The 12,565-nt window shown below is 51.0% G+C and overlaps 1 protein-coding gene across 4 annotated transcripts in view; it reads left to right on the forward strand.

Moving 5' to 3' along the window:
• CRACR2A (calcium release activated channel regulator 2A) overlaps positions 1-12,565 on the forward strand; it is a 120,448-nt gene that overhangs the window by 53,472 nt on the left and 54,411 nt on the right. For all 4 annotated transcript variants that reach the window (XM_070453159.1, XM_070453156.1, XM_070453157.1 and 1 more), the window contains exon 5: positions 1,686-1,832. In XM_070453159.1, the coding sequence (XP_070309260.1) occupies positions 1,686-1,832 (147 nt within the window). The remainder of the gene's footprint in view (positions 1-1,685; positions 1,833-12,565) is intronic.

Here is a 12,565-nt window from a genome sequence, read left to right on the forward strand (position 1 = left end):
CTGCCAGGTTCCAATAGGAACCTGAGGGATGCAAACAGACAGACCTTAGCCAGTGAGGTGCATCTTGAGTTTATAATGCATTTACTTCATGAGGGGCAACCTGCCACAGTGATGGAAGGTCACTGTGGTATCGCTCTGAGACCCTTCATCTCGGAACCCTCTGTGCCACCTCCATTGTCTCTACAGTACAATAGAGCAGATGACCACATGTTCTGTGGCGGGGGTGGGGGGGGGGGTGCGGAATGGAACTCATTCTGGAAAGCAGGGAGGCTCCTTACCTCTCCTTCTGTCATTTCCAAAATCTCTCATGTCATCCAATTCAGTGCTACACTTTCAACAAGTAATAGATACTTGTTGGATGGGTGGGTGGGTGGGTGGATGGATGGATGGATGGATGGATGGGTGGGTGGATGCATGGATGGATGGATGGGTGGATGCATAGATGGATGAGTGGGTGGGTGGGTGGATGTTTGGATGGATGGGTGGATGATTGGTCTTGATGACTTGGTGGATGTTTGGATAGAATGGAGCAAGGAAAGGAAAGGAAAGAGAGAGGGAGAGACAATCAGATAGATGATCAGATAACTGACCAGAGCCAGCCTCACTTCTTGGTGAGCCTCCTCTCTGCTTGGTGCAGAGAGTAATATCTACGCCCCAGGCACATTGCTAACATGGCACCATCAAGTATTACTTTTGAATAAAATTTCTCAGATACCGTGCTTGTTATACAAGCAGAAGGGATTTTATTCTTTATCCTGAGGGCCCCTGGTTGTAGCTACCTTTGCATCATAGTGGCTTTGGAATTTAATGGACTGCAAATCAGATTGCTCTCTGGCTGTATGTTTGATCACTGGCTGTAGACTGTTGAATCTCTCCAGAGGGAGAGTAGGGACTGTGGCGTGCCGCCTGCCAGCCCTCCCCTCCCTGATCACCGTGACCCTGTATGTCTCTGCTAAGCACACGCACACGAGCCCAGGGTGCTGGCCGGGGCGGGAGTGACGCGGCTCTGGGCTCATCGCTCTGTGTCTGTCTCTCTGCCTGCTCCGTCCTCCTCACTCCACCGTCTCCCGGAGTGCACACTTGCATCTCTCAGACTTGCTCCTTCCCTTCCTCTCGCCTGTCAGTCACGCTGCTGCCTCCGGGCCCCAGTGGGGCGCAGTGTCTCCCCTTCCATTCCCTGCAGTGACAGTTGTTTTCTGCCACCCATCAGCCAGCATGTCTTTCCCTCTCAGCCATGAGGACCATCCTTCCTGGGGCGACAGGCCTTCTCCTTCAGCTCCACGACGCCTGTCCTCACAAGCACTGGGCTCCTGTCCGCCCCGCTTCCCTGGGTGTGGCCAGTAGGAGGCCAGCTCAGGACCAGACAGGCCTGAGCTTGCCTCCTGGCTCCATCGCTTCGCAGCTGAGTGACCTGAGATGTCTCATTCACCCCTCTCTGTCCGTCTCCTCGCCCGTAAGCGGGGGTGTTAGCAGCACCTGCCTCACAGGTGACTGGAGGACCAAATGAACAAACTCTCATAAAACAGCCAGCATGCAGCAAGCACTCAATAAATGCCAGCCCCTGACGTCACTGTTCTGACCACAGTGATGATGCTCTGGCTGCCCCTGTCGCCCCCAGGGCCTCGGGGTGTCCCGGGAAGCCTCGTGTCCACACTTCCACCTCAATGCTCCTTTTTCTCTTGCAGTGAAGCTGATGTCAAGCAACTCTGGCTGCGGCTCAAGAAGGATGAGCCTCACTTACTGTCCAACTTCGAGGATTTCCTGACCAGAATCTTCTCACAGCTCCTAGAAGCCCACGAGGAGAAGAACGAGCTGGAGTGTGCCCTGAAAAAGTGGGTACCCGTGTCAGCCCGCCCTCTGCACAGACACGTGCAAGCCAGGATACCCCTTCTGTCTTATATCCGGCGACACCGCCTTTCGGCCATCCACCCGAGCTGGGCCTGGGCATGAGCTGACACTGTGTGTATGTATGTAAGCCCTGGCTCACATGTACTAGGCCCTCAGCCGTGCTCGGCCCTGTGCTATCTTGTCTACACAACTCGTTCAGATATTTATCATTATTTGCATTTTACAGATGGGGAAATCGAGGCAATGGAAGGGTAAGTAACACGCCCCCAGAATTCACAGCACGTAAGAGGCAGTGTGTATTCAGTTAAGCCAGATAGGCTGGTACCCAAGACCCATTAGATACCACCCTACCCGCCTCTGGGCAGTAAGGCCCAAGCGTTTGGGACCTCAGGCTGGGAGGACTCCCAGCCTCACTGAGTAACAGGTCCCAGCACCTCCTGTGTGCATGTTAGAAGCAGAACCAGGAAATCAGGAGCTCTGGGTCTGTGCCACGTGTGGCCCTCTAGCCAGCTAGCTCTGTGACCTTGCTCTGCTCTCTTGACCTCTCTGAGCTTCGGTTTTTCCCACCTGGAAAATGAGGGGCTGGATTATTTTCTGCCCCTCATCAGTCTGTCTCTGACCCCAGCCTTGATCACCCCCAAGGAGTCACAGGAGAGTCAGGTGGCGCCCCCAGAGGGGCCAATGGTTCCCTAGGGAGGCCGGGGCCCGAGTGGCTGCAGTGACCCAGCTCAGGCCTTAGAATCTTCCCTGCAGGGGGCCCCTCTGTGGCCTGCACCCCCGCAGGGAGAGACGTACTTCAGAGCCTTTCAGTCCTCACATCCACCTCTAAGTGGCCTCCATTCGAGCTTTTGTCCCAGTTTAATGATGGTTATAAAGTTCGTGAGCTGAAAGTCAAAGTCACTGTCAGCTGTGTGGGAGAAGCTAGTTCAGCCAGGAATTCTAGCCCTCTGTGTCCACATCCCAGCCAGCTACCTCTGCCCCGGGTCAGCTGATGGAGTTCACTCTCGACTGGGGGGTGGGGGCGGTCACTGAACTGTCTGGCAGTCGATTTCCCAGAGGCCTGTAGCGAGCAGAGCTCTGAAACAGGGGACAGGAGCACCCCGAGCTCCCACCCGGGGAACTGCCTCCTACCAGCTGTGTGACCTCAGGCAATGTGCTTTACCTGTCTGTGCTCCTGTTTCCTTACTGGCAGCATTAGAGAACAGGATTGGTGCTGTTTAAACTTTCTGATTGAGACTCATCAGAAGACATGCACTTGACTTTGGAGCTCACACACACTTGCATGTGTGAGTAACTGAAAACAAAGTTTCATGAAACATGCTCACTCTCCTTACATGTGACGAGCTCTGAGGTCTTCTATTCTATAGCACCTGTGTACTCAGTCGCATCTGACTCTTTGTGACCCCATGGACTGTACCCTGCCAGGCTCCTCTGTCCATGGGATTTCCCAAGCAAGAATACAGGAGTGGGTTGCCATTTCCTCCTCCAGGGGATCTTCTTGACCTAGGGATTGAACTGTGCCTCTTGTGTCTCTTGCGTTGGCAGACGAGTTCTTTACCTAGGAAGCCCAGCAATAAGAAATACACAGTAGGTCCCATTGGAGTCTCTGTTCTCTTATCTTCCCTTAAAGAAAGAAAAAGCATTCATCATATCCTGCTTCTGGGTTCTACCTGTACCAGGTGATCCCTGGAGGTCCTTGTAGCTCAAGTCAAACAAGAAACTGAAACCCCAGAAGGATCAGTTCAGTTGCTCAGTTGTGTCTGACTCTTTACAACCCCATGGACTGCAGCACGCCAGGCTTTCCTGTCCATCACCAACTCCGAGAGCTTGCTCAAACTCATGTCCATTGAGTTGGTGATGCCACCCAACCATCTCATCCTCCATTGTCCCCTTCTTCTCCTGCCTTCAATCTTTCCCAGCATCAGGGTCTTTTCCAACGAGTCAGTTCTTCCCATCAGATGGCCAAATATTGGAGTTTCAGCTTCAGCATCAGTCCTTCCAATGAACACTCAGGACTGATTTCCTTTAGGCTTGACTGGTTTGATCTCCTTGCAGTCCAAGGGACTCTCAAGAGTCTTCTCTAACACCAGTTCAAAAACATCAATTCTTTGGTGCTCAGCTTTCTTTATAGTCCAACTCTCACCTCCACATATGACTACTGGAAAGACCATAGCTCTGACTAGACAGACCTTTGTTGGCAAAGTAATGTCTCTGCTTTTTAATATGCTGTCTAGGTTGGTCATAACTTTTCTTCCAAGGATACAGAAGGATGCTGGAGAAGGAAATGGCAACCCACTCCAGTATTCTTGCCTAGAGAATCCTGTGGGCAGAGGAGCCTGGTGGGCTGCTGTCCATAGGGTCGTACAGAGTCAGACACAACTGAAGCAACTTAGCAGCAGCAGCAACAGAAAGATAGATAATAGTTAAATGGGAGGCTTTACAAATGGCTCACATGAGGCCAAGTGATGCTGGGATATCTAGGAGGCGAGTTTGGGCTTGTTTGAGGGAGGGACACACTCTGGCTAGTGAGAAAAGGAGGTCTGGAGAATTAAAAAAAAAAAAAATTTATTTGGCTGCCCTGGGTCTTAGTTATGGCACACAGGATTTTTAGTTATGGCATGTGGGATCTATTTTCCTGACTAGGGTTTGAACCCAGGCTCCCTGCATTGGGAGCACAGTCTTAGCCATTGGATCCCAGGAAAGTCCCCTGGGGAACAGATTGATTTGGGCTGGAATAGGGGAAACCCTGACAACTGTCAGATCATCTCCCAGGCTCCCCCATGAGCCGACTGTCCAGTCCAGGGTCTAACTCGTCACTCTATCTGGGACATGCGCATCATCCAGAGAGGGTCATGAGGCTTGACTGCTGTAGGCCACCTGGGGCTGGGCACCAGGGTACGGTCGTGGTTGACTAGTAGCTGGCATGTAAGAAATGTGGGTTTGATCCCTGGGTTGGGAAGATCCCCTGGGGGAGGAAATGGCAACCCACTCCAGTATTCTCACCTGGAGAATTCCGTGGACACAGGAGCCTGGCGGGCTACAGTCTGCGGGGTTGCAAGAGAGTCAGATGCAACTAAAGCAACCTAGCATGCATGCACAACGGGCAGTTACTCTGTGCCGGGCTGCACTGGGCAAACGGAGCACAGAGGCCCCGTCTGTGAGGAGTTTACAATCACACCCAGGAGGCAGAGCCGTAAAAATTCTGCCGCAGAACCGACCAGAAAATCCTTGGGCTGTTGGAACACTCAACAGTGTTGCCATTGGCAGCAGCAGTAGCCTCGGCTTCCTCCTCCTTTTCTGAACCACACACCTCGGTTCTCTCTCCCATGGGGCCCAGAGAAATACAACTAACCTGGGGGAAGTTCTGGGCCCCAGCTCCCCAGGCTGGCCATGCCCCTTGTGGTTAGTTTTGCTGCAGTGAGTGAGGAAGGGCCCCCGGCATCCTCCAGGGTCACCTCCAGGCTCTGGGAGGGAGGGAGGAGGATGCAGTAGGTGGGATGCTTAGAGGTGACATCTTGATGTCCGGAGACTCGAGCGTTTGAGACAGTGTCAGAAACAACGCAGGGCCTTTCCTCCCTGCTGGTGATTTCATTTTCTGATTCTGCACCTCAGGAGCAGGGGAAGGAGGCAAGTCTTGGAGCCTTCGACCTCCCCCTGCCTTGTCCCTTGGGACAGGGGTTGAGAAACCCTCAGATTTGGGCTAGAATCTGGGTTCAGTGTTTGATGCTGCTGCATGTTCACGGGTAAGCAGCCACGACCCAGTGGGGTGAGGCGGGGGCTGGTCGAATGCAGTGACCTTGGGCTAATGCCCAGCTCCTCCGCTGTGCCTCCAGAGGTGGGTGTGTGCCCTCCAGCACTTCCACTTCCCTCCGAGGAGGAGGGATGTCAAGATTGCAACCAAGCCACTCTTCTCTGCATGCACCATGCAGAGACTTGGAGAAACTTATACTTTACCTTAGGAGACATATGAGTAGTTTGATATGAGAAAAGACTTCTGTCCATCAGAATGGTGAACTCTTCCACTGTAGAAAGCATCCTGCCATTTATGGTGATTCAGAAAAAAAGCTTGGGCTCTCCAGATGTAGAACAGGGCTGCCTGGAGGCAGCGTCACCAGTAGGGATTCTGGAACCATACCCCAGGAGGACCCTGTCGGCTTGGTCTGCAGTGGGGGCTCCAAGTCAGCATGTATAAAGTCTCCTGACTTTGACCAGAGCTGCAGTCTGCCGGAGGAGTTGCCGGGTTGAGTTCCTTACCAGGATCTAACCCTGAGGATGGGGGAGAAGATGGATTAGGCTGTATCTGGGGAGTGCTTTGAGCTCTTTGAAGAGAAGTGCTTTTGAGATCAAAGGCGGCCCCAGCTCCATCCTCTGCAGCTCAGAGCGTGGAAACACTCCTATGCCACGCGCTCTGCATCCTTGGTGGACCACCCTTGGCCTTGGCGAGCTTAGCCCACGCCATTGCTGGCATCGGTCCCTCATCTGCACAGTGTTTGCTGGTCCAGATGATTCAGGCCTTGGGCAGTTTCTCAGGAGCATGGAGGTTGGAGGGGGTGGGCTGTATTTGCAACTCCCACCCTTCCAGCCACTGTCCTGCTGCTGTCCGTTTAGACTTACTTCCCTCAACCCCGAGAAGTTGTCTAGACCAGGAGGGAAGGTGTCTCACAACCTGACAGGCAGCCCAGCTGGGATACCTGGTACCTGACACAAGCCTGAGAACTGGTGTTCTGTGAGGGGGGTGGGGGCAGTCACTGTGTTCCTTGACCTTGCCACCAGGTAGGGCAGGGGTCCCCAACGTCTGGGATCTAATGCCTGCTGATCTGAGGTGAGCTCATGGAATAATAATAGAAATAAAGGGCACAGTAACTGTAATGCAACTTGAATCATCCTGAAAACAACCCCCCATCACCCTGGGCAGGGGGAATTGTCTTCCACGAAAATGGTCCCTTTTGCCAAAAAGCTTGGGGACCGCTGATGGCAATGAAAACATCGTATGTATAGCAGGTCGTCCTTGTGATGAGTCTTAGCTGTGTGGTTCTGGCAAGTTAGCTTGTTTCAGAATGACCGGGGGCTCTGGGTTAAAAGGTAGATCCTTAGGTCCCTCCCCCAGAGAGTCTAAATCAGCATGTCTTGGGGGTGGGGGTCCAGGAACGTGGGTTCTGAAGCAGGGAGACCCCAGACCCCACTGAGAAATGCTGTCTAGCTTCTAGAAGGTGTGTGTTCATCACTCAGGGCCTTCCTTGGTGGCTCAGATGGAGAAGAATTCACCTGCAAGGTAGGGGACTCAGGTCCAATCCCTGGGTTGGGAAGATTCCCTGGGGAAGGGAGTGGCAACCCACTCTACTGTTCTTGCCTGGAGAATTCCATGGACAGAGGAGGCAGACTGGTGGGCTACAGTCCATGGGGTCCCAAAGAGTAGGACACAACTGCACAAACTTCTGGAAGGTACCAGGCTGCAACAGGCCCACCCTGGGTCTTCCAGTCTGTAATTCCTCTCCTGTTCTCTGAGGAGAGGGAAGTTCTTGGAGCGGGCCCTCGGCCATGAGGTCGCGGCTTAGTCATGCCCGTGTGTTTTTAATTGGTGTACTATTATCGGAGGCAGAAGCACATTGTTAACTTTGCCCTGAGAGCAGAAGAAACAGGGAGGGTGATTGTGCTCTGTGGTCACTGGGGGCATGATTTGTAAACCTGACTAATGAAGAATGGTTTGCTTTATAGGCTGGGATAAAGCTGCAAAGTTGGTTTATACAAGGCAGCAGAATCTAATTAGGGAGAAACCATCCATCTTGAAAATCCAATTGGCGATTTTACAGCCTTCGCAGAATTTTGGACAAACTCGTATGTTTGCCTTTCATTCAGTGATGCTCTAATCCTGTGTGTGTGTGTGTGTGTGTGTGTGTGTGTGTGAGAGAGAGAGAGAGAGAGAGAGAGAGAGAAAGAGAATTTTTCTAGCAAGAGCCTCCCTTTGCCTCTGTAGACCGCAGTTGCAAAGAAAAGGCAGCAGGGAGCGGTGGTGAGTCTGAGTCCCAACCACAAAGTTGGTGGAGGCTGAATGCACTTCCATTTTCTTCTCTGGCAAAGAGCAGACTCTCTGAGATGTTTCTGGCCCAGGGTCTCCGTTCTATGAACAGAGCATGAGGGGCAGGGGTCGGGGTGACAGGGGAAGGGGGCAGCCTGCAGACATTCAGACCCATTCCTCACCCCCGTGCTCTCTCACTCCACATTTGACAGATCCGAGTTGAAATGTGAATGCTGACAATCCCGAACGCAGAGGTTTGGAGTTGTCAGCTTTCTTTTTGGAAATTTTTATTGGTGTATCATTGATTTACAATGTTATATTAGTTTCTGCTATACGGCAAGTGAATCAGCTGTACATACACATATGCTGTGCTGGACTTAGTTGCATCTGACTCTTTGCGACCTCATGGAGCCCACCAGGCTCCTCTGTCCATGGGGATTCTCCAGGCAGGAATGCTGACGTAGGTTGCCAAGACCTCCTCCAGGGGATCTTCCCAACCCAAGGATCAAACCCCGGTCTCCCACATTGCAGGCGGATTCTTTACCATCTGAGCCACCAGGGAAGCCCATATATCTATGCGTGTGAGTGCGTGCGCACACGCACATGCTAAGCCGCTTCAGCCAGTCCGACTCTTTGAGATCCCTTGGATTGTAGCCCACCAGGTTCCCCTGTTCATGGGATTCTCCTGGCAAGAATACTAGAATGGGTAGCCACTCCCTTCTTCAGGTAATCTTCCCGACCCAGGGATGGAACCCAGGTATCCTGCATTGCAGGAGGATTCCTTACAGCTGAGCCACTGGGGAAGCCATATATATATGTGTGTATATATGCATATCTTTTAAAAATCCTTTTCTCATATAGGTCGTTACAGAGTAGAGTACTTATTACAGTAGGTCCTTATTACTTGTCTGTTTTCTATATAGTAGTGCGTATGTGTCAATCCCAATCTCCCCTCCCCACCCCCACTTTCCTCCCCAGTAACCGTACGTTTGTTTTCTACGTCTGTGCCTCTATTTCTGTGTTGTAAATAAGTTTACTTCTACCATTTTTGTTAGATCCCACATACGTGATATCATATGATATTTGTCTGAAAAGTGGATGCTGCAAGGACAGACTGGTACTGTGGGTAGACACGGGATAAGAGGCCCCAGGAAACTGGGTGACCACAGACTGGCCCCGCTCCCTGCCTCGACCCTCATTTCCCTTCCTGTGGGGACACAGGACACTTGTCTGTGATGGGAGGGGGCCCTTCCTCTCTCTGCATCTGCCTTTCACCAGGCTCTGCAAACTGGAGTCCTGTGTATCAGACCACTGCCCGTCCACAGGCAAGCACATGAAATCAGAACGACCCCTCTCCAAGCCTGTGGTCATTTCTTAAGCTGTCCTTTGAGTTCAAGTTTCTGAAATGTATCTAAAGTGCAGACAAATGCTGCTTGTCCTGTCCCAGGTCAAAACTACGCCTCCATTTAGGGAAGGAAGACACTGCATTGTTTCCTGGAGTAATTTCAGCACATCCTGCTTAGAACCTAGATACTGGACCTGATGATTTTCTGAGACCCTTTGTTCCTAAGGAAAGGAAAAGGAGAGAGCAAACTGGAAAAAAAATATATTTTGACCAATTAATATTCGACAGCGGGAAGGCCTCACCCATGCGCCGTTAGCTGGGGCCCCAGTGGTGCTGAGTATTAAAATACTCAGCTCGCGCCTGCTACCTCTCCATGTGCAGTTGGTGAAGGTTAATTAATTTCCACGGTGCCTGTCAGAGGCTGGCAGGGAAAGGTCTTGCTCCCTGAGAATTCTCTCTGAACCTAAGCCTTGTACTGATGGGGAACAGTGCTGTCTCCAGCCCTCCTTTCTTCCCACACACGTCCCATCCTTAGATCTCCAATACACCTGATACTGTGAACATGCACACACCACACACACACACACACACACACACACACACACACAAGTGATCCTTGCGAGAGAGGGCATCCACCGCAGTCAGACACCCAGGATGGCGCTGTCTTCTTGAGGTTGGTTGGACCTATCACCCTGGCTTTCGGTAGGTCATTTGCTCTGAAAGAGCTGGTTAGAAACCCAGCATTCTCTCTCACTGGAGCTGTTCTAAAGCAGTTTGGGTACATACTTGGTGGAGATATTATCTGGCATTTCCCTACCACCCCATGTGGTCCACCCTTGGACTTTTGAATCTGGTATCCAAAGTCTTATATTTGTTTCTCACAGATTTTCAGTGTTAACACTTTGAGCACAGGTCCTGTGGGTGACCTCAGTGTCTGAGTGTCCATAACCTAGTGGAGACTGCATAAACCCAAAGGAAAGAATCATTCACGACTTTGAAAGGTTCAAATAAAGACACGCGGTGTTCTCTGAGGTCAGGGAAGGGGGTCAGGAAATCGGAACAGATGGAGAAATCCTCATGGAGAAGACTCCAGAGTCTGTGTTTGTGCATCAGGCAATCTGAGTGGTTCCAGAAACTGTGGCAACAAAGGGGTGTGTAATAAGCAAACACAATCGGTTGCCTCTTTCCTCTGATGGCAGAATGTGGTGAGCTTGGCTGGGGCACCACATTCCATATGCCCACATCTTTTGAGAGTGCCTCTCGCCACTGTTTCTCCCAGAGAAGTAATTTCTCTGCAGCCCCTGCTCACACACTGCCTGCGTCTCTAATGGATCACTTCGACAGGAGGTTTTATTGACTAAGCTTTCTGTTCTTCACCTTTTTGATTGCTTCTGACCCTTTCCAAACCCAGCAGCCCTTTTATCCTTAAAACGAAGACCCTCCACCCCTTGGGGAGCACTGGCCCTCGCCCTCTGCAGCCCAGGATAATAATTAGGATAATAAATAATCCCTTATATCCATCTAGGACTTTGTAGTTCCAAACACTTTACTGGCTCGTTCATTGTGATGATGCTGGGAGGAACGGGGAGCAGCTGTTATCCTGGGATCAAAGGATGTCGAAGCATTTACCCAAGGTCACACAGAGGAAATGAGCTAGTTCTGGATCATAACCCTGGTCATCTGCACCCCCTGAGCTGGGTTAGTAATGCCCGTGGTGTACACAGCACCTTAATATTCTCATTCTCGGGCTTGTGTGTCCAGCCTTGGGTCACGGCTCAACCTCTGAGGTCCTTCATGCCTCAGCAGCCTCCAAGGAGACCAGGTTTGTTCAAAAGCATTTCCAGAGTATGAGCTCCATGTGGGAGCCCGTATGGGCCCAGGACCACTGATGCCCGCCTGCATCCCAGGGCTTCTTTGCGGTGGGCCCCTCCTCCGTGATGAGGGCTGGGGTAGGTGCCATTCAGAGGCTCCATCTCTCTTCCCTCCACTTGTTTTGCCGTTGTCCTTGAGGTTCAGTCGTTAAGTTCTGTGCAACTTGTCAAGATCCCATGGACTTCCCTGTCCTACACCATCTCCTGAACTCTGCTCAAAACTCACGTCTATCGAGTCAGTGATGCCATCCAACCATCTCATCCTCTGTCATCCCCTTCTCCTCCTGCTTTCAATCTTTCTCAGCATCAGGGTCTTTTCTAATGAGTCAGCTCTTTGCCAAAGTACTGGAGTTTCTCAACTTCAGCATCAGTCCTTCCGATGAATATTCAGGACTGATCTCCTTTAGGATGGACTGGTTTGATCTCCTTGCAGTCCAAGAGACTCTCAAGAGTCTTCTCCAGCACCACAGTTCAAAAGCATCAATTCTTTGGTGCCCAGCCTTCTTTGTAGTCCAATTCTCACATCTGTGTTTATAAAATTACTTACTTCATGACTAACAAACTGACATGTGAGCACGAAAAGCATAAAGTTTATTAGTTTAATCCAATAAAACTTCAAGTTAATGTAACACATTTAATGATAATGTAGAATTAATGCCCTGCATGGTTATTAGGCTTACATGGTACATGGCTTATATGAATGATTTTAATTAGTATGACTTTAGCAGTGCCAAATCCATTTCAAAGTTTTTCTCATCTCACTTTATCAGTTCTCTGGTGCTTGTATAGTTGGAATCACTGTCTGTAGTTTTCCAAGATACCATTTGCCATGTAGCATTTGAATTTCTTCCATCACAGGAAGATAACTCCAGGGCCCAGGGGAAGACCATCTTTCTCTCTGAAATTTCCCATCCACTGTATCCATTTCTGTCCCCTAGGGGTCCATGTACAACAGCAGGTGTCTCAGTTTCTTGTTTCTCGCCAAGATTTTCTTGTAATTGTGGGGTAGCTAAGAACCAAAGCAGCAATCCAAACATTTGTCATTTACCGAGAAGAGAGTTCTCCCTCTTTGCCAAAAAGACACTTGTTATTCCCAGAATGCGAGGTCCAGTGGTGAGCAGAGAGCCTCAGCTCAGAGGCCCTTCTCTCTGGGCACAGCCCTGGGCCAATGCAGTACTCACTCCAAGTCAGGTTTATGGTCTTGGAGGTACAACCAGGAAGGTGAATTTAGACCAGTGAGTAACCTTGACCGTGCATTCTGGGGCAGCGGTGTGGTTCCTGTAGAACTGAAAGGACGCCAATCAAAACTGTGGCCTGTGTGTGGGGTGCCAGGTTCCCCCAGCAGACAGCGAGTGAGGAAAGACCAGCCCATGGGTTGTGGTGCAGGAGACCTGAGTTCAATCCCTGGGTCAGGAAGATCCCCTGGAGAAAGGAATGGCGACTCACTCCAGTATTCTTGCCTGGAGAACTCCATGCATAGAGGAG

The sequence above is a fragment of the Odocoileus virginianus genome, chromosome 23, assembly GCF_023699985.2.
Source record: "Odocoileus virginianus isolate 20LAN1187 ecotype Illinois chromosome 23, Ovbor_1.2, whole genome shotgun sequence".
Taxonomy (NCBI): Eukaryota; Metazoa; Chordata; class Mammalia; order Artiodactyla; family Cervidae; genus Odocoileus; species Odocoileus virginianus.